The sequence below is a fragment of the Thamnophis sirtalis genome, unplaced genomic scaffold (genome assembly GCF_051295495.1).
Source record: "Thamnophis sirtalis isolate CommonGarterSnake01/CBP01778 unplaced genomic scaffold, rThaSir2_p1.2 scaffold_7, whole genome shotgun sequence".
Classification (NCBI taxonomy): domain Eukaryota; kingdom Metazoa; phylum Chordata; class Lepidosauria; order Squamata; family Natricidae; genus Thamnophis; species Thamnophis sirtalis.
In genome coordinates, this window is record NW_028261387.1 from 89662075 (window position 1) to 89683898 (window position 21824).

Consider the following 21824-nt stretch of genomic DNA (forward strand, 5'->3'; position numbering starts at 1 on the left):
GTTCACGATTTGAGACTTCCAGAACCCCATTATCATGATTAGCTTCTCTCTGGGGAGATGTCTGCCTCACTGTCATTTTTGATACCATGTCAAAAAGGAGACCAGGCCATCTCCCCCCACCCTCCCCCATAACGCTGCCCGAGTATGACCTTTTTCGGTGCCAATGTCTGGATCCTGGCTAAGCGTTACTCCCCCCTTCCTTCCTTCCTCCTTTGTGAATGCATGAACAACATGGAAATCGCACCCCCCCCTTCTCACCCACACCATCCCGGAAGTTTAAAATATGCTTTCTCGGATTTTTACAATCTCGTTGTCACTTGCAGGAGCCCGGGAAGGGAAAGGAAGCATCATCTCCGGCCAATGTGGCAAATGTGGTTATGCCAGATAATGGCGGCGATCGAAATCGAACCTGTCAGCTGCCTTGTGGCCATCCGCGAACATCCCGCATTCTGCTTTGCATGTTAACAGTTTGCAGCTAAGAAAAACCTGATTCACCAGTATCTCATTAAAATAATGCGGGCAGGATGAACAAAGCTGCGATGGCTGGCTGTACGTCACACTAAATCATGACGCTCTGGGGGAAAGCAATTGACGATGGCCTCATTATTTTAGACAAAAGTGGGCTTGGAGGATATATATATATATATATATATAAAGCCCACACTCAGGAATGATGCATTTTTTTCCCCCCAGCCACATTTTCTTTCATGTACTTTGGGCGAAAAGGATTGTCGGCATCAAAAGGAGCCCCAGAACCGGCCTTATTTATTTTCCAAAGAATCACTTTTGGTACGACTCAACAACTAGAGGATTTCCAACTGTTTAAATGCTTTTTTTTTGGGGGGGGGGGAGATTTTTAAAATTCTTAAATTTGCGAGGGTGATAGAATCACTAGAGTAAAATGTAGAAGAGTATTGGAAATATCACGTAAAGAGAGGAAAAGAATAGGAAGAGGAAAAGGAAGAGAACAACAACAACAACAACATCAACAGGCTTTGCATCCACGAAGTGACATCGACAGGTTGTACCTGCTAAGAAAAATAGGGGGCAGGGGGCTACTGCAAATCCATCAAACAGTAGAAGAGGAAAAACAAAGTTTGAATGATTATGTGAACCAAAGTACAGAAAAATTACTACAGGCTGTGCAAACGGAGAACAGTAAAAAACCAACGATTTGAAACAAAGGCAGAATATAAGGAAAAACAGCTGGATGACAGATTAAATAGATGGAAAACCAAAGCTTTGCATGGGCAGCACTTGAAAAACATTGAAGGAAAATGTGATGACAACTTGACATGGACAAGGCTTAAGATGGGAGCTATCAAGAAAGAAACAGAAGGTTTAATCCTGGCTGCTCAAGAACAAGCACTACAAACTAATGCCATGAAAGCGAAGATACAAAAATCCACTGACAACCCAAACTGCCTACTTGGCAATAACAAAATCGAAACGGTTTCACATTTAATATGTGAATCCAGCAAAATCGCACAAACTGATTACAAAGCTAGACATGACTGAGTTGTTAAATTAATCCAATGGTCATTATGTAAAAAATATGATTTACCTGTATCCAGACGTGGCACGACAAAACCGCGCTCGACTAAAGCGCGCCCGATTAAACCGCGTCGCTGACGTCATCAACAGGGCGATAACAGCAAGCGCGGAGAAAGAAGGGCGCTTTAAATAGCGCTTTGAAAGCAAGCCGATTCCAGTTAAGGTAAGGGTTAGGTTTAGGGTTAGGTTTAGGGTTAGGTTAAGGGTTAGGATTAGGGTTAGGGTTAGGTTAAGGGTTAGGGTTAGGTTTAGCGTTAGGTTTAGGGTTAGGTTTAGGATTAGGTTTAGGGGGGTTAGGTTTAGGTTTAGGGGTTAATTTTAGGTTTAGCGTTTACAGCATGCTTTTTTCTCTGCGCTGTTGTCGCGCTGTGATGACGTCAGCTACGCGGTTTCGTCGAGCACCCTTTAGTCGAACGCGGTTTTGTGGTGGAATCGTATCCAGAAAGTCATGGGAACATAAAGTGGAAAAAGCTATTGAAAAAGAGAAGGTGAAGATCTTGTGGGACTTTCGAATACAGACAGATCATCATTTGGTACACAACATGCCAGATATCACGGTTGTAGAGGGCCGAAATGTACAATTTATTGATATCGCGGTACCAGGAGATGCCAGAGTTTAAGGAAAAAAACTGGAAAAATCACGAAATACCGCGTCCTGGCCATTGAAACGACCCAATTATGGATGAAACATGTAACAGTGATACCCATTGTCATCGGTGCACTTGGTACTATGTCCAAGAATTTTATAAAACACATCAAGAAATTGAAGCTTCCTGCAACAACACCAGCGGAAGTGCAAAAAAACGTGCACTATTTGGAACATTGTACATCTTAATAAGGTATTTGGTTGATACCTGGGATGCTGGCAGCAACCCGTATCAACCATTAGCACCAGTCAGTGGTATTTGTGATGCATTTTTGAATGTTCAGTTGACTGAGTTTCATGTTTAATGAATAAAGTAATAATAATAATAATAATAACAACAATTATAACAATAATTGAAAGTATGGTTCATTGACATTGCAATACCTGGTGATACACGAATTGAAGATAAACAGCAAGAAAAAAATCACAAAGTACCGAGACTTGCAAATTGAGGTTGAGCGACTGTGGAAAAAGAAATCATGTGTTGTCCCAATTGTAATTGGAGCCCTTAGAGCAATACCTAAAGGGCTACCTCGCTATTTGGAAAATTTAAATTTATCAGACTCTACAAAAAACCACCCTACTTGGAAGAACTTATATCCTCCGACGACATTACCTTAACAGTTCCTAGGCCCTTGGTTAAGACTCGAGCTGTTGGGCTACCAACCAGCCCCAAAGGCTGTGAATCTCACCAAAGATTAACATAACAACAACAACAACAACAACAACAACAACAACAATGTCGACGAGAAGGAATATGAAAAAAATCGCAAAATACCACGACTTAAAAATCTAAATTCAATGATTATGGCACAAACCAGCAGTGGTAATTCCAGTGGTAATCGGCATACTAGGTGCTATTCCAAAATCACTGGAATTACATTTAAAACTGTTAAAAATTGACAAAATCACCATCAGTCAAATGCAAAAAGCCGCACTGCTTGGATCCGCACACATATTACGAAAATACGTTACGACGTCCTAGACCTCTGGATGGGGCCCGACTAGTAATCAATGCCAAATCCAGTGAAACAACTGGCCGCTGTGATACAATTCTGTTGCGATAATAATAATGTTAGAATGTTGGCATTTAATAACTGATTTTACTTATATTTCGGAGAACCATGATACAAGCAGGTTTTTTTTTTAGTTGCCTCTTAATAAATCATTAGCAAACCACCCTCAAGTAGCTGAAAATAGAAGGTGAATGAATGGGATCTTAAATTTATTAAAACATACCACTGAATCGACTTACCACCACAATTAAGCCTAACATTTCTGTTGCTAAGTGATATATTTGTTAGGTGAGTTTTGCCCCATTTTACGACCTTTCTTGCCACTGTTGTTAAGTGAAACACTGCAGTTGGTAAGTTACTAACCGGTGGTTAAGTGAACCTGGCATCCCCATTGCTTGTCAAATAGTCGCAAAAGGGGATTTCATAACCCAGGGACACTGCAACCGTCATAAACATGAGTCAGTTGCCAAATATTAAATTTTGATCACATGACCAATGGCCGTAAGTGTGAAAAACGAACATCTGGCATTGTTTTCAAAGCTGTTGCAAATTTGAATGGATCACTAAAAGAACTGTTGTAGATTGAGGACTACCTGTACAGTACAAGTATTGACAAAATAGTAGAAGAATTAATCACAAATCTACATTCATCTATCTGTAGGTCAGATTCTTGCCTTATGTCCTAAATTCAATGCCGTTGTAAATTTGAACGGTCACTAAACAAACTATTTTAAGCTGAGGTCTACCTGAGGTCTGGTCTACCAGAATTTTACCCATTGTGGATGGAAATGAAAATAGCTCTTCTGTGCGAAAGAAATTATAAATTTACGACGGCAGTAGCTTACAAAGGAAATCTCTATCAAATGTTTTATAGATGGCATTTGCCTCCAGCGAGATTGGCCAAAATGTACCCAAAGGCCTCCTCTGAGTCCCATCTGCCGGTCAATGTCGACTGGCAACTACGCGGAGGAGAGCCTTCTCGGTGGCAGCTCCGACCCTGTGGAACGATCTCCCCGTGGAAATTCGTACCCTCACCACCCTCCAGACCTTCCGCACAGCCCTCAGAACCTGGCTATCCCGTCAGGCCTGGGGTTAAGACTACAACCCGCCCGAATAGTATGAATGTTGTGTTTTAATTATGTATTTGTCTTATACGTTAAAAGTTTGTCTCCCCCCCGCCTTTTAAGTTGTAAGCCGCCCTGAGTCCCCCCAGGGAAAAGGGCGGCATATAAATAAACTTTAAATCTAAAATCTAAATCTAAATTTATCCCCTAATTGTTGGAGATGCAACCACAAGCCTGGAACATTCTATCACATGTGGTGGACGTGCCCCATCACAAGGAAGTACTGGTGCAAAAAGTGGTTAGAAGAAATTACCGAGCGAAAAATAGAACTCAAACCAGAAGCGTATTCTTATTAGGACTACTGGATCAAAAAATGGACAAACAATCTCAATACATAATTATACACATATTCACTGCAGCCAGGATTGGAAACTGGAAAAAAATCAATACACCCTCAGATGAAACTACAATCAGGAAAATACTCGAATGCGCAGAAATGGATAAAATGACAATAGAACTAAAAGAATGAGAAGAATCGGGCTTCTATAAAGTACGGAATAAAATGTACAAGTGTCTAGAAAACAGGAGCCAAGACAGAAAATAGAGAATACAAATGTATGGAGATATAAATAATGAATACTATTATAAGTGTTAATATTATGTTTGTTACAATATAGGACAAGGTTATAGTGAGAGGAAGGCAATGCAGAAGGGAGAATTATAAAAGCTAAGAAGGAAAGCTGATATAGAAAGCTGTAAAATTATTGTATATTGGTATGTATGTGTGGGAAGTTGTCATCCAGCCCACTCCCAGAAAAATGAAATATCCTATGAAATTTTGAAAAGGCAGAATATTTCTCTGGATATGAAAAGAAAGAAACATGTTTTAAAAGACAGAATAGTTGCCTGTAGCTTCCTGCCCATCCCCACTGTTAATGGGCCATTAAGAAGGCCAAGCTAGTCCCTTTACATAATAAAGACTTCTCCACTGCAGCCCCAGGGGGGAAGGGAGTAAAGGCATGATAATATTGGCCCTTTACTCAACTCACCACATGGCATCTGAGAACTCAACTAAATCTGGATTCAAAACACAGCCCAGAGAGTTGCCCCTACATGGCCCTATGGGAGTTTGACAACCAATCAGAATACATTTCTTACACAGGAACAGGAAACAGAGAGGTGGGACTGAATAGGTTATAAAAAGCCTAGCAAGCCGCTCCTTCAGTCCTTCTCTTCTTCTCCACCAACATTGAAGCATGTGATCCCCTTTTCTGTTCAGGACTCAAGCCATGTGGTCCTGTCCACCATTAAAACCATCTTTCCAAGCAGCCTCCATGTCTCCAGTGTCTTTTTCCCCACTTGAAGCCAAACCCAGAAGGACATTTCTTTCATCATATGTTCTGTGTTTTGTTTTGTCTTATTGTGTGTTTTTTTCCTTTCCTGTGTCTTTCCTATTGTTTTTAAAGATTAAAACATTGAATAAAAATTATTAAAAAAGAAAAGAAAATAGCTGTTCTGGACATGCGTTTGTTAATTTATGCTTTTGGGGCATGAAAATTAATAAAAGAAATTCTACTTAAGCAGGGAAATGGTGGCAGATGAGAATTTCAAAAAGCATTCTCCTCCAAATATTATCTGGATACAGTATTTGAATCCAAGAATATCTGTGGGGAAAGTTAAAAAAGAGAAAAAAGGCAGCCATAACTATGTAGCGGAAGCTCCGCCCCGCCTACAAAAAGGGGCGGAGTGTTATAACCACAGCCGCCATCTTGATATTTTTTGGCTACCTCCCCCCCTGAATGCCCCTTATCTTACATTCACAGTAAAAAAAAATAACGGGAGTGATTGAATACCGTGACGATTTGTTTTGCCGGCATGTGCCAACGCTAAGCCAAAAGTGCATATCTGGGATTATATTGGCCAAATTCATATTTGATTATGTATTCCTGGGATATTTTTATGCTATGATCCTTTAAAAAAAAAAAGGAGGAGAAAGTAATAACCAGCCGCAGAATTGAAAGCAGAATAAATCCTTCCTTTTCCATCCAGCCCCCTCAATAAAGGAGATTAAAAATGAAAGACGTATCATAAATAAAATTTGTATGATCAAAATTACTGTAGTAGAGTCTTCTTGGCATTAAACAGGATTTAGGAACTTTTCTGCTCTATAATATGCGTGTGTGTGTGTGGGGGTGGGAATACCCACTAGGGCTGCCACTAACATAAATGATACATTTCAAGTGTTTGTCTTCTCTTTTTAAAAATGCACTGTCCTTCGTGTGTGTGTGTGTGTGTGATTTTTATTGAAGAATGAGGTTTTACGAAGTTAGAAGTTACAGAAAAATAAAAAAGGACTAGTAGAGGCGAAAGAATGTAAGAAGAAAAATAGAAGATACAGAAAAAGGGAAGAAAAGGTGAATGAGGAATAAAGAAGGAAAAAAGAAAGGAAGAAATACTTAAAGTGACTTCGAATCATAGTTCTACCAGTTATAAACATAATTAAACCCTATTTCCACTCTCTCAAATTATATAACCTAATTCCCTTCTTCTCATATACATCTCTTTTTTAATTAGTCACCAGGTTATTTTTATCAATTTTCAGCAAAAGTCCACAAAGAGTCTCCAGAGAGACTCGGGGGGGGGGGGGGGAACCTATTCTCCAAAGCACCTGAGGGCAGGACAAGAAACAATGGATGGAAACTAATCAAGGAGAGAAGAAACCTAGAACTACAGAGGAATTCTCTGACAGTGAGAACAATTAACCAGTGGAACAACTTGCCTCCAGAAGTTGTGAATGCTCCAACATTGGAGGTTTTCAAGAAAAGATTGAAAAACCATTTGTCTGCCTAAGCAGGGGGTTGGACTAGAAGACCTCCAAGGACCTTTCCAACTCTCGTTATTCTGTCTTTTATCAAAGTAATTGTTGTCCCCTCCTTAATCAAACAAACCAATTTAGCCATTTCTGCAAGCTCTTCATGAACCATTCCTCCATGATTTAAAAAAAAAAATGTTTTTTTATATACAAAATGTAAAAATGTTGAACCTTCCATCCAGTGCGAAAATGCAGTAGGTTGCCAATATTTCATATAAATATTTTCTAGAATAAGAAGAACACTCGTGCTTTTGAATTTTGGTGGCAGAGAGCACTCCTGAGAATACGGTGGAGAGCCAAATAAAACAAGCCAAGGGGATCATCAAACAAATTAACCCAAAGTCCTCATTTGGGGCACAAATGGCCAGGCTCAACTTCTCCTATTCTGGATACATTATACAAAGACCCAATTCTCTGCAGAAGGATCCGATGTTGGGAAAGGTGGAAGGAATTGTTCTGACCGAGGCTTCCCAAATGCATGAAGCGAACTCCTTGTCCCATTTTATTCACTGACTGTGAATTCTGCTCATTCACATCCAGCAAAGTCTTTCAAGGGAGGATTTACAGTCACAGACCTTATCTGGCTTGGAGAGCTGCCAGGCCGATATTGGCAAAACTTGCCAAGGAGTCTAGGAGAGTCACGAGCTAATTAATTGTTTCCCGCAAGCTCCACTCCCCCTTCGCTCCTCTTTTATTTCCTCTGGGAGGGGCCATTCACTGTCCACCTGTGGCCTTACTCCCAAGTCGACCCCTTTTCTTTAGCTGTTCCCTTCGTCTGGCCACTCTGCGCAAGCACACACTGGGAACAGGCTCCAACTGTTCCGCTGCCTCACTGATGTCTGACTCTGAAGGCAGTTGATAACTGGCATACGGTTATGGCCCCCTCTCTGCCTCCAACACAGAGCCCTCATCAGAGCCTTCCCCAGACTCCAGGACTGGCCCATGTTCCTCCCCAACCTCCTCACTGTCCGAATTTGCTGCCAGCTCTGCTGGCCGCTGGTGGACCAGAACAGGAATGACCAAGAGCATGGCCAGCAGTTACAGTGGTGATGGGATCACCATTGCAAGACCTGAAAACCAAGTTTGAAAATCTATCCATGTGGCCGCAAAGAATCAAAACACAGAATAACAGTGTTGAAAGGGACCTTGGAGGTCTTCCAGGCCAACCTCCTACTTAAGCAGGATATCCTAATACCATTTGTGACAAATAGTTGTTCAATCCCTTGTTAAAACCTCCCACATTGGATCACCTACAACTTCTGGAAGCAAGTCGTCCTACTGATTCATTGTTCTTGCTGTCAGGAAATTTCTCCTTAGTTCTAAGTTGGATTTCTCCTTGATTAATTCCCATTCATTGCTTCTGGTCCCTGATCAACCCAAGGGAAGCGCTTCAAGCCGGCGGTAAACAGGCAGCCCCCAGGCTGATGAAATTGGGATGCTCCGGAAGGAAGGAAGTGAAAAGAGAAAGTGAGTCCATCTGGTGAGGTATTTTTTCTATTTTGCAAAAGACTGCCCAAAGAAATCTTTCTTTAAAGCCAAATTAGATCCTTAAGCAAAAGAACTGAGTGGCGAAATTAACCCTAATTGGATTGCTGTGGAAAGCTTTTTTTTTTCTTTGTAACTATTCTTTGTGGATTGAAGTGCTCGCAACATTTCTAATTTCTCCTCTTAAAGTGAACGGATTGATTTTTTTTTCTTCTGCTTCTTGTTGCTTTATCTTTTGACTTCTGGATTAAAACCTTCCTTCTTATTTTAACAGTTCTTCCTATTACTTGTTAGTAAATTTCACTAAAAGAAATCTAAAGAACTTTGTTTCCTATAAGCCAGAGAAAAATATTAGAAAGTGAAAAGTAGCACACTGCCACTCGGAGGTCAGAGGCTGGGGATTTTGAAACAACGTATCTATTTTCTTTCCTTCTTTGACTTCACAGACTTTGTAGCTGAAGGGTTTGCAACTTGTTTACAGAAACTGATAAAGAGCCAAGGGCAGGAATTGTTTTCACAGGTGCCTTTGAGAACTATTTTGGCAGGGGAAAGAAAGCGGGGGGAACAGAACCCTTCTCCTTTGAAGAGCATAAAAGAACTTGTGTTCAAGTCAATCTAAAATAAAAAATAAAAGAGGCCTGGAAGGCTAGAGTGGCAGTGGCTATTAGTTTTTTCTTCTTTCTTTCTTTCTTTTTCTTTCTTTCTTTCCTTCCTTCCTTCCTTCCTTCCTTCCTTCCTTCCTTCCTTCCTTCCTTCCTTCTTTCTTTCTTCTGTTTTGGAAACATGGATCAATATTCAGATGAGGAAACCTTAAAATTCCAAAATATCTTGGCTGGAATTCAAAATCTATTGGAAGGATATGGGAGAATTGAGAAGACATTGGAAAGGCTAGTCTTCCTCACAGCAAAGGATGATGGGGGTTGGAGCCCCAAAAACTAAAGGGGAGAATGAAGATATATAGAAGATAAAGATAAGACAATTGATGAATTTATTAATGGAGTAAATGTGGGTGAAAGTGGAAAGAAGGGAATATGGAAAAGGGACTTCAATGAATTGGAGCTCTACCCCCGATTCCAGGACACAGAAGAAAAAAAATAGTAATGATGATGGACTTAAGAAGAGAAATGTTATCAGAAGCAAGATTGACAACCAAAGACAAGCTAATTTTAGTAGCAGCTGGTGGGCAATGAGATTACCTGAGAGATCCCTCAAGCAACAAAGTGCGGAGAGAAGTCTATAAAAACCTTATAATGGAGATAACAAGAAGACTGACATCACAATTGGCAAGAGAGATAAGACTGTTTTGTTATTGGAAAGATACAGGTTGACAATGAAAGTTGATAATAAAAAATTAGTTGCTTTTGGTGATTAATAAGTAGGAATTTTGTAACTCTTAGATTGTTTTAGATTGTTATCAAATGTTTATTCGCTAACAATTAGTTAACTATAATAACAATAATGAAATGATAATAGATACAGCTTAATGATATATACATGTATTGGCAATCTAGTAAAAGAAATTTGGATATAAATTGCAAATTGTGACTTGGGAAAAGATCTATAAATTTTATTAACAAAATTTTATTTAGATCTTGTTATAAAGGTATAAGGTTTTTTTTGGGGGGGGTTGATGAGAGGAGATGGGACATAAATACTAAATGATTTTTAGCCAATTATAACAACAATGAAATGTCAATGGACATTGTTTAACAATATATACATGCTATGGTATTGGCAAAAGTAACTTTGATATAAATTCTAAACAGTGAGTTGGGGGAAAAAAGGGGGGGAAGGTTTAGAAACTTTATTAATTGACTTTTACTTAAAAGATGTTATAAAGGTGTAATGTTATTGGAGAATTTTTTGAAATAGGTAATGAATGCCATTATGTGGCTGTGTCTTTAAGTATGAATGATTTGAGGTAAAAGCATGTTCAAATAATTGTAGTCAAATGAGAATTGTGGTACATTGATAGTAAGATATACAAAGATTTTTGATTTAAAGTGTATAATCTAATATGAACTATAAGTAATGACTGTGGAAGAAATGCACGAAAGTTATCTGTAACCAATTGACACGCTTTCTACAAGATATAATGAAGGATGATTCTTTTTTCGTGTTTTTGTTCAATTAAAATAAAATAAAAATTAAAAAAAAAGAGTCACACAAAATTTAATCACATTAAATGAGAATAAATAAGGAGTTAGGATAGAGAATCTTGGAAACTGGCTGAATAAAACTCTTACCCCAATTTATGAGTGAATTCATTAATATGTGTCTGTGTGTGTTTGGTTAAACCTTGTTTTCCCAGACTGAAAAATTGAAGGATGGACTGTACTTTTCCCAAAGAAATCTCAGGCTGAAACCTCCATCTGCTCTTTCTTAGTGATGTTTTAAAACAGGGGGTTCCAACCTTGGCATCTTTAATACCCGTGGACTTCAAATCCCAGAATTCCCCAGCATGGCTGCCTGGGGAATTCTGGGAGTTGAAGTCCACAGGTCTTGAAGTTGCCAAATCTTCAGAGTCTTGTTAGAGGACAGCAAAGTGCAGACTAACCAAATACTTTGGGAATAAGGAGGCTATTCTATAAACAGGTGCTATGATAGAGACTCAACATTAAAAGAACTAAGATCTTGGCATCCAGTCCCATCACTTCCTAGCAAATAGCAAAGGAGAAGAAATGGAAGCCGTGACAGATTTTATTTTCTTGGGCTCCAAGATCACTGCTGATGGCGACTGCCGCCATGAAATTAAAAACGGACGGAAGAGTGCAGAGAAGTGCAGCAAAGATGAATAGATGAATAGAGCAGTGTTTCTCAACCTTGGCAACTTGAAGATGTCCGGACTTCAACTCCCAGAATTCCCCAGCCAGCATTCGCTGGCTGGGGAATTCTGGGAGTTGAAGTCCGGACATCTTCAAGTTGCCAAGGTTGAGAAACACTGGAATAGAGGAATGGAGACTCAAATATATGAAGAACGGTTGCAGGAATTGGGTATGTCACTCTAGTTTAATGAAAAGAAGCACTAGGGGTGACATATGATAGCAGTCTTCCAATACTTGAGGAGTGCCACAAAGAAGAGGGGAACAGGTAAACCTATTCTCCAAAACACCTGGGGTAGAACAAGAAGCAATTGATGGAAACTCATCAAGCAGAGAAGCACCCTGAAACCAAGGAGAAATTTCCTGATAGTTAGAACAATTAATCAGTGGAATGACTTGCCTCAAGAAGTTGTGAATGCACCAACACTGGAAGTTTTAAAGAAGAGATTGGACAGCTATTTGCCTGAAATGGCCTAGGGTTTCTTGCCTAAGCAGGGAGTTGGACTAGAAGACTCTTCCAACTCTGTTATTCTGTTATTTTATAGGATTTCCCCATCTTTCCTGGGTCATTCTTTTTCCTTCAGCATTTCATGTCACTGGATCTGATCTACCTTTCCATGGATTATATCAACATTTTCTCTTTTGAAGCCCAGGGTGTAAATGTATCTCCTCTCTGACTCTCTTAGCAGAAAGAAAAAGCCAAAACTTTCTCCCTCAATCCCATCCCTGTCCCTTACTTATTTATTTTTAAAAAAAACAACACTCATGGATTTGCTAATTGCAGCTGAGTGCAGGCTTTTCCTTAATTTGCCTTTAAGTTTCTGTCAGGCCAGAAATACAAAAATTGCAACCGGATGGATTTCCCCCCCGTTAATAATAGTGTCCATCATTCTCATTTTTTTAAAAAAAAAATAAGAACATAAAACTAATAAAACAGTACCCAAACGTACATGTCACCATTTCAAAATGGTCACCTGTCTTTCAATTATATTTCCTGCATTTCACTTTCAAACAGCAAAATCCATCCTGTTAAATATGCTCAATGGGAAGTAAGTTCCATTGAAATTAATACAAATCAGGGTGTTAGTCAAAACATGGCATGTATACACTTCAGAATGGGAATTCTGCAGTCATATTTCACTCTTTCTTTTCCCGATCCTGATGGTGCATATGGAAATAAACATGAATGTTAAAACAGACTGATCCAGATTAGTACATTGTAAAAGACAGCATTATTCCTGATTCACTGCATATTCACTGCACACCAAGACAACTAGACACAAGAACAGTTACTGTATTTCCCAAACACCATCACTCTGCTAAACAAATAATTCCCTCAACACTGTCAAACTATTCACTGAGGTTGCATTACTATTACTATTAGTCTTCTCCATCGTTCCTATTATCCATCTCCTCCTCCCACTTATGACTGCACGACTGTAACTTTGTTGCTTGTATCCTTACGATTTATATTGATATTGATTGTTTCCTGATTGCTTATTTGCACCCTATGACTATCATTAAGTGTTGTACCTTACAATTCTTGAAGAATGTATCTTCTCTTTTTATGTACACTGACAGCATATGCACCAAAGACAAATTCCTTGTGTGTCCAATCACTCTTAGCTAATAAATAGCAATAGCAGTTAGACTTATATACCGCTTCATAGGGCTTTCAGCCCTCTCTAAGCGGTTTACAGAGTCAGCATATCACCCCCCACAGTCTGGGTCCTCATTTCACCCACCTCGGAAGGATGGAAGGCTGAGTCAACCTTGAGCCGGTGAGATTTGAACCACTGAACTGCAGATAGCAGTCAGCTGAAGTGCCCTGCAGTACTGCACCCAAACCACTCTCTTCTATTATTGTCCTATCCTATCCTGTTTGAAAGAATATCAAGAATAATGATTGAATCTAGATATGAAATTTTCTGCAGATTGGAAGCACGCCACTCTATTCTCACGAAGAATGACTAAATTTAACCCACACCTATATTGCATTTACAGAAATATATCTAGGTAGATTAACATACAAGGACACAGACTTTATGCGATCGAGCGTTCATATTTCAAACTACTCTGATGTCCTTTTTCTTTCAAATGTTGAAATCAGCGCAGTAAGCCTCCAGAGTTAGAGAAAAAAAATATATCTTCACTTCAAACAGGAGAATGACTACAAACTATAATTAGAAATACCTATAATATATATTTGTAATTTCTGTTTATATGTAAGCAGGACATTGGGAAATTGTAGGCTCAATCTGAGAATGAAGTTTTGGCCCTGTCTCTGTCAACTACAGGGAACACTTGTGAATTCAGAGTCATTTTGTAAAACCATTTTTAAAAAAAAATCTCCAAACAATAATAGGGAAAAAATTATAGCAGCCAAGATTGGGGAAAAAAAAACCCCATTCAACAACATTCATTCTGTATCTTAGAGAGCAGCTGGATTTTTCTTTCTGCATCCTGACAGTATTTCTTTCAAAAGTATATTAGTAAAACCCTAAACTTATTTATCCACACTGACACTCACACACAAACACACACATGCCTGCTTATACTACAGAGGTTCAAGTGGAAATGAAGTCCATTCCATATCATCCTTCATTTAAAAAAAAACATTTGCTTATTTAATCCATTTTTGTTCACAATTCCTATTTAAATGAAAACTATGCATTTTTAGTGAGAATGGCTAAAAAGAAAGCGTGACCCGTCAAAACCGCGCTCGACTAAGCCGCACCCGATTAAACCGCGCCGCTGACGTCACCAACAGGGCGACAACAGCCAGCGCGGAGAAAGAAGGGCGCTTTAAATAGTGCTTTGAAAGCAAGCCGATTCAACTTAAGGTAAGGGTTAGGTTTAGGGTTAGGTTAAGGGTTAGGGTTAGGTTTAGGGTTAGGTTAAGGGTTAGGGTTAGGTTTAGGTTTAGGGTTAGGTTAAGGGTTAGGATTAGGATTAGGTTTAGGGTTAGGTTAAGGGTTAGGTTTAGGGTTAGGTTAAGGGTTAGGTTTAGGGTTAGGTTTAGGATTAGGTTTAGGGGGGTTAGGTTTAGGGGTTAATTTTAGGTTTAGGGTTTACAGCGTGCTTCTGTCTCCACGCTGTTGTCGCCCTGTTGATGACGTCAGCGACGTGGTTTAGTCGGGCGCGGTTTAGTCGAGCGCGGTTTTGTGGTGGAACCAAAAGAAAGAGAATATGGACACTTTAACTACTCTTAACATTCCAGTTCCACCATTATTATGAATACAAATTAGTACAAATAGTTCAAAGTACTATTAGTATTATTAATATTAATACTAATAGTTCAAGGTACTAATACAAAGTCACCCAGTCAACTTTCATGCCTAAGGTGGGACTTGAACTCACGGTCCCTTGCTTACTAGCCTGGTGCTAATAAAAACAGATGCTGCGGTCACACAAAAACTAATTGCCAGCATTTTCTGATGACTGCCCAAGAACTAAATAAAAGTATATATACTTTTAGGGCATGCCCAAATGATATTTGGAGTTTATTTATTTACAGGTGAATGTTAACCTTCAAGGATTTGAGATCGCATTCTATCAAATACCCCTATTAATAACATTTTCATTAAAAGGCATGCAACGTATTCTTCACCACATACCTAAGTGGTGACGTTCAAATTTTTTTTTTACTACATGTTCTGTGGGTGTGGCTTGGTGCGCATGGCAGGGGAAGGATACTGCAAAATTTCCATTCCTACCCCACTCCTGGCAGAAGGATATTGCAAAATCCCCATTCCCACCTCACTCTGGTGCCAGCCAGAGGTGGCATTTACTGGTTCACCAAACTAATCAAAATTTCCGCTACTGGTTCTCCAGAATCGGTCGGAACCTGCTGAATTTCACCCCTGCTTTTACACGCAACAAATGTCATTTCAAAGCCAAATTATTCACACAGGGCAAAACAGACAGGAGTTTTTAAAAGGTAGCCATCCAAAAATTCAATTCAGAAAATTCACCGGACAAATACGATGAGGTTTTTAGCCTCGGGGTAGAAAAATATACCATCTCGGCAAATGTACGTCCCTCAATCTAGGCAACCTTTTTCAGCAGAAAAAAAAGGAGATACGGCTTAATTCTCTTTCCCTAATCGGCAAATTTTCATTTGCAACCATCCATCCCTTTTCTGCAGGCTGAATGTCCTTTTGTTTCTTTAGCCCTGATGAAGGCTAAGGAAAACAGAGCAGAGAGAATGGGCAGAAGGAATTACTGTCTTTCTCTCACTCTTTCTTCCAACATAGCTTTTTTCATAAGTCCCCATTTTTGGTTGAAGTATCCTTGTATTTATTTATTTATTTATTTTTTAAAAAATGGCCAGCCTAATTAACAAGTCAAAGGAGAGGTCCTTGTTGCTGTTGGAATTTGTTTGTTTCCTGGCAGATGTTTCTTTACCCAAACTAGGTAACATCATCAGGGCTACCAATGTTACCTCGGAGAGCACCTCGTTTCAAACCTGAGCTACAAATATTCTCCTTTATTGGTGACAAGTCAAAGTTTGCTTTGTCTTTGCTCCAGCTTCTGAAAATGCTGAGCGCTCATAACACTAAGCAGATTTCTGCTACAACCTACCTGTATTTATTGTAAATGCATCCTCATTTAAGATATGCTTCCAAGCAAACCTTTACGGTTTGACCCATAAATGAATGAATTTCAGCTCCGAATCAAGGCTGCATTTAGTCCACCCGAAAGCCTCACTTCTCCCGTTCAATTTAATAAACATTTCTCAATTGAACACGATAACGGCAACTCCTTCACTTTACCTCATTGTAGGCAGGGAGTCTGACTTCCATTAATATTACAGGAGGTTTTTTTTTTTCATAAAATGGCAATTGTAGAACAATGCAGTGCTTCTGATCTAAGGAGAGAGCAGTTATAAATTCAAAGTTATTAGTAGAAGTCTGCAATCAAAAAATAAAATAAAACCTTGTTTCTCTTAAGAAGAAATTAACTCATCCGCTGTCTCATTAGAGGGTGGCTGAATGGCTAAAAAGATACCACGTTGAAATAATTGCGGCTAAATTCTTTGAGGCAAAAAAAAATAACTTTATTAGAACCTCACGATTAATTTCTAAATGAAGCCATTGTTAAAATATACTCTAAATGTTTTACCTGTGCCATATCAATCTGCACACTGAAACATATTATTGTTAGCTTTTTATTGCTGTTAGGTTCTTTCTTTAAAAAAAAAATACAAACAGGTGTTTATTTTGCTTGAGTTTAACTAATCTTTAAATAAACAACTGTTTGTATAAAATGCCGCTTTACATGTAACGTAGCTTTAAAAACAAAATGAAATTAAGAGACTGGAATGAAAATGAGAAGCTGCTAATTTGATATGCCTTTTTCTTGCTGAAAGTTAATAACCTATTTCTGTTTGCAAACATACGAGAGCAGAAAAAAAAATTGAGAGAAAGGACGCGAATTAAAATAAAACACTAAAGACAAGCAGGTTTGAATCCTTCTCACATTAGTCTTAATGCTGGCGACAGTCCTGCAAATCAGTTTAATAATCTTAAACAGTTACACTCCCTCTCATCTGTAAAATAAATAGCTTGGACAGAAGAAGCCTGGAGGCATTCACTGGACTAATTTGCGTTTTACTCTAACAATGAATGGCAAGTTTCTACTTTAATGCAAGTCTATCTTGATTATCTCTTCATTGGAGGCACCAGCACCCCCTCAGCCTGTCCAACTGCTACCTGAAGAACCAATAAGCTGTACATTCATTTGACAAAAACTTACCAAAAGGAAATATACTGGAATCTCACCAGAATGACTAAAAGGAGGTGGGTTTTTTTTTTCAAAGTTAAACTTTCTAGACATCTATTTCACCAATCAGTTCAGCTAGATCCTGGTTTATTTTGTAGAATTATCAGAATTTCAGGCCTGCCCGCTACACCCAATTTAAATCAATCAATCAATAAGGTGTCCAAGCATCCTTAGGACCAATGACTTCAAACAGAGGGGTACAATTTTTCAGCTGGATTTCGGCTTCCAGCTACAATTTCAGAAGCTGGTCCCATTTGATGAACAGTGGAATTGCTTGATCTGAAATGAAAACCAATCAAACTCAGCAGGTGCCCAGGACTTGGCTCTGGATGATGTTTTTACCTGGTAGACTGAATGCAGGTAAGCATCCTAAACATAAATATGGAGGGAACCCAAATAACCATACCTCACAGACTTCTAAATAAAAATTAAAAATGCAGGTTCACACGTACCAACTTGTTTGGAATACCTTAACGGGCAGACCTGAGTTGAAAAAGCTTTAATCTTGTGCCAGATTTCCAGACTTCTGCAATGATAAGACTGTCTTACAACTTGCACTTTTTTAAAAGTTTAAAATCCATATTTCCATGTGAATTCTGACTTTCAAGGAAGGAGCCTGTCCTGATCAACCAAGTTAAAAAAGAGGGGGAAAACCCCCACACTTCTCTTCTTTTACATCAATTGTTGTTTTTTTAAACACAAGGAAAATAGGAGAAAGTAGGAAAATAGGAAGAAGGTATGTTGGATATGTCTGCCACATTGAGTTATTTGTAAAAAGAATAAATGTGAGATATAAATAGAAGATAGATAGATAGATAGATAGATAGATAGATAGATAGATAGAAAGATAGATAGAGGGATAGATACTGATGTAGACAGCTAGACAGAAAGAATATAGATAGATGGGAGAGAGAGAGAGAATAGGTAGATAGATGATGATAGATAGATGATAGATCGATAGATGCAGATATTATATACAGATCTATTCCAGGCCACCCCACCTGAAATAATGCAATTATCTTTTATTTAAATATTCTCCTGCACAGCCACGAAACACTTTTATCTATTGTCCTATATCTAATTACTTTGTAGGTATCTATAATGTACATTACTTATAGTATCTGTTTCTACATATAAAGGGATTTCAGGTTAAAGATAATAATATAGTATATACATAAACTGATTCTGAATTCTGCCAGGGTTAAACATACATAATCTCCATGGAATTGAACAAGGCTGCAATGCTGAATCCTTTGTGAAATTAAACTCTTTTTATAGTGTCACTAGTTACATTTGGAGGGAAATTGTTGGAAAGACATTAAAATATCGACTGCAGACTCTGAATTCTTTCTCTAAGCCAAACCTCATTTTCTCCCAATAAAACATCACCAAAATCTGCAAAATTTACTACTAATTTTATGTGGGTGCAATTAAACCCTTTCACATCTCATTTTAAAATCTCATTCTAAGGAGTCAATTAATTAGAAAAAAGATTCCATAGCTTGATAAACTTTCATTGCTTTTTAGCTAAAAAAAAAAAAAAACACCAATTGTAGTTGTTTCTATATTAGCCTGCTGAAGCCAATAGGATTTTAAAGTGTTTCAATTTGCTGGATTAGCCATAATATATCTGGTATTATTCAGAATGTGTACCCTCGACTCCTCTAAAAAGAATCCCCATTTACAGAATTAATTCATTTAGCAAACCGACATTCTGAGAGATTTAGGACAGAGCCATCTGAGTTAATGGATGTGATTTTTTTTATTTAATATAAATACAAATAAATCAGCTCAGAGAATTTTAATGTCCCAGATTACCAAGATAGAAAAAACGGTTCAACCATAATGGAGAAGACAAAAAAAAAAAGCATTGAAAAAGCAGCTCACACTTAAAAAGTTTGTAGTTAAGACAAAGAATAGGTCAAAAGGTTTAAGATAGGAATATATCTAATCAACCGATCAATCAATCCGTTACAAAGCAACCTTGGATTCACAATCAGGATCCCAAATGAAAATTTTAGAACGGAGCATTTTGAATACATTTAACCAACAAAATTGGGGGGGACTGCTTAAATATATATATTTAAAGTAACTTCGCATTCAATTAAACAATTGCATAGGTTTGTCCTCCAGATGATGATATTTATTCCTCCAAAGGAATCTGGCGCAATTTCTTTTCCCCATTTTTTTCCTTCTAGAGAAAAAAAATGGTTTATAATCTCATACTGTAAACAAGTGTTGTTTTTTGGAAGTGATGGACGAAAATTAATTCAGGACAAAGTTGAAAAGTGGGGAAAAAAACCATGACCACGGTAGGGGGGGGGGGGGAAAGAAAATTCTGAAACTTAAAAATATTCGAGAAAGGGGTTGCAAGAAAACAGGGTGAAGTGGTGAAGGGGAAGAAAGGAATCCGGATTAAACCTGTGGAAAAGGGAAAGCGAAGGGAAGGCAATTTGGGGTGAGAAGGGACTGAAAACGAAGGAGAAGGTCTAGGCTCTTAGGAGATGGGAAAGAAGGGAAGGCCCGGGCTGGAATTATTATTATTATGATTTTTTTTTTGCAGAAGCGTCCAAGGTCTCATTACGGTTTTTCGCTGCAGTGTTTGCAAAGCGCCGAGGCGGCTCCGGCGAAGGCAGTACATTTCTCGGGGCAGTTGGGCAAGGCGGCGCCCGTGAAGGGATAGACGGCGGCCGATTGTCCGAAGGGGCCCAAGCCGGGCGGGATGGAAGCGCCGAGAGTCTGGCCTTGGTTGAGATAGGCCACCAAGCGCCGCATCTCCTCCAGGGCCTGCGCCTGCATCAGGATGTAGTTCTTGGCCAGGAGCAACGTGGCGATCTTGGAGAGCTTGCGCACCGACGGGCTGTGCGCGTAAGGGATGACGGAGCGCAGGCCGTCCAGCGCGTCGTTCAGGTCGTGCATCCGACGCCGCTCGCGGGCATTGATGCTCAGCCGCAGCGAGCGCTGCTCCTTGGGCTTCTTGGGCCCGAGGGCGCCTCCGCCTCCTGCGGTCTTCAGCTTGGCCTCGCCGCCGCGTTCGAAGCTCGGGCTACCCGCCTTGGAGCCCTCGAAAGCCTCCTCGTCGTCGCCGCTCTGCTCGCCGCTGCTCTCCGCGGCTTTGCCCAGCTGCGCCGCCGGGAAGGCCAGCCCGCCCGCGCCGCCGGGGTAACCGCGTCCGGCTTCGCCCGCGCCCCGCACGGCGCCGTAGGCGAAAGCCGTCTGGTTGTAGCTCTGCGCCAGCGCCAGGTAGGACTCGCCGCCCAGCGCTTTGAGCTCGGCCATCGCTGGCCCCGATGGCCCAGCCGGGCTAGGACGGCCCGAGCCGCGCTTCTTCCAGACGGCCGGGAGCAGCGCGCTTTTTCTCCCCAGCGCCGGCTCTGCGCGGATCCAGCCCAGCCGTCGCGCCTCTCCAGAAGATCGCGAGCCTGGCGCGCCGTTTCAGCACCAAGGAGAGCCGCTCCGGACGTCGGGGAATCAACCCTGCTCTTCTTGGGAAGGAGGTGGGTTTTTTTTTGCGCCGTCGGCCCGCGCAGGCGAGGATCGGCTCTGTCCAGCTGCGCTTCTCGCCCTGCGCTCGTCCTCTTCTTAGTTAGGGACTTTTTTTTTTTTTTTGCGCCCTCGGGGATCGGCTCTATCCAGCTGCGCTCCTGCGCTTTTGCTCTTCTTGGGAAGGACTTAATTTGCGCCGTCGGGCCGCGCAGGCGAGGATCGGCTCTGTCCAGCTGCGCTTCTCGCTTCTCTCTCCTCCTACCCCCCCCCCCCGGCGATCCGGGGAGCCTCGCCCGAGATTCGAGGGAGAGAAAGCGTGCGCCCTGGTTTCACCTGCTCCGGATTCGCGGTCGCAGCCGTCTAGGATCCGGCGCTTCAGCTGTTGCCCACCCTTTTCGGCTCCTCCTGGGCGCCGCCGAAAGCCTGCCCGGTCCGATCCCGGGGAAGGTGGGCTTTGGGATGGGCGAGACGACGGCGGCAGCAGCAGCAGCGGCTCTGCGCCCCTGCCCGCCTGCCTACGGCCGTCTTGCTGGAGCAGCTCGCTGGGTCTGGAGCCAGCTGGCTCCGCGCGGTGCCCTGACCGGAGGCGGGATATTAATCATTGCCCACCTCGCCCATTATGTTGCGGCGAGGCGCCCGCTGGGACCGAGCAGCCACCCAATCACAACCATCGCTCTAATTAATGGCCTCTTTAACAAAAGAGAGAGAGAGAGAGAAAGAAAAAAGCAAGCGCGCCCCGTCAAGGTTGGCCGCCGAGCCGTTTGCGGATTCAATGGAACTGCGGCTGCTGCTGCTGCTGCGTCCTCGCCGCATCTCCGGACGGTTCCGTGGTCGCTCCCACAACCACAAGCCCAAGCAGATCGGGTTGAAGGCCTTCTAGCCTTAATTCTAGGGTTGAGCCAGGATTTAACCTGGTTATAGGCACCCTTTCTCTTGGTGTGTGTCTATAGGACTTTGTGTCTTTAAATCAGGGGTGTCCAAACTTGGGAACTTTAAGACTTGTGGACTTCAACTCCCAGAATTCCCATGGGGAATTAACCTAACCCTAATTCTAAACCTAACCCCATGGGAATTCTGGGAGTTGAAGTCACAAAT

The 21824-nt window shown here is 40.8% G+C and overlaps 1 protein-coding gene across 1 annotated transcript; it reads right to left on the minus strand.

Annotated features, from left to right (window-relative positions):
• Positions 1–19572: 19572 nt before the first annotated feature.
• Positions 19573–20695, minus strand: BHLHE23 (basic helix-loop-helix family member e23). The gene has a single exon (XM_014063737.2). The coding sequence runs from the start codon at positions 20520–20522 to the stop codon at positions 19824–19826; it is 699 nt and encodes a 232-aa protein (XP_013919212.2). The 5' UTR covers positions 20523–20695; the 3' UTR covers positions 19573–19823.
• Positions 20696–21824: the final 1129 nt, after the last annotated feature.

Excerpts from the sequence above, each read along its gene's own strand:
- BHLHE23 (XM_014063737.2), bottom strand. The coding sequence starts at position 20,522 with ATGGCCGAGCTCAAAGCGCTGGGCGGCGAGTCCTACCTGGCGCTGGCG.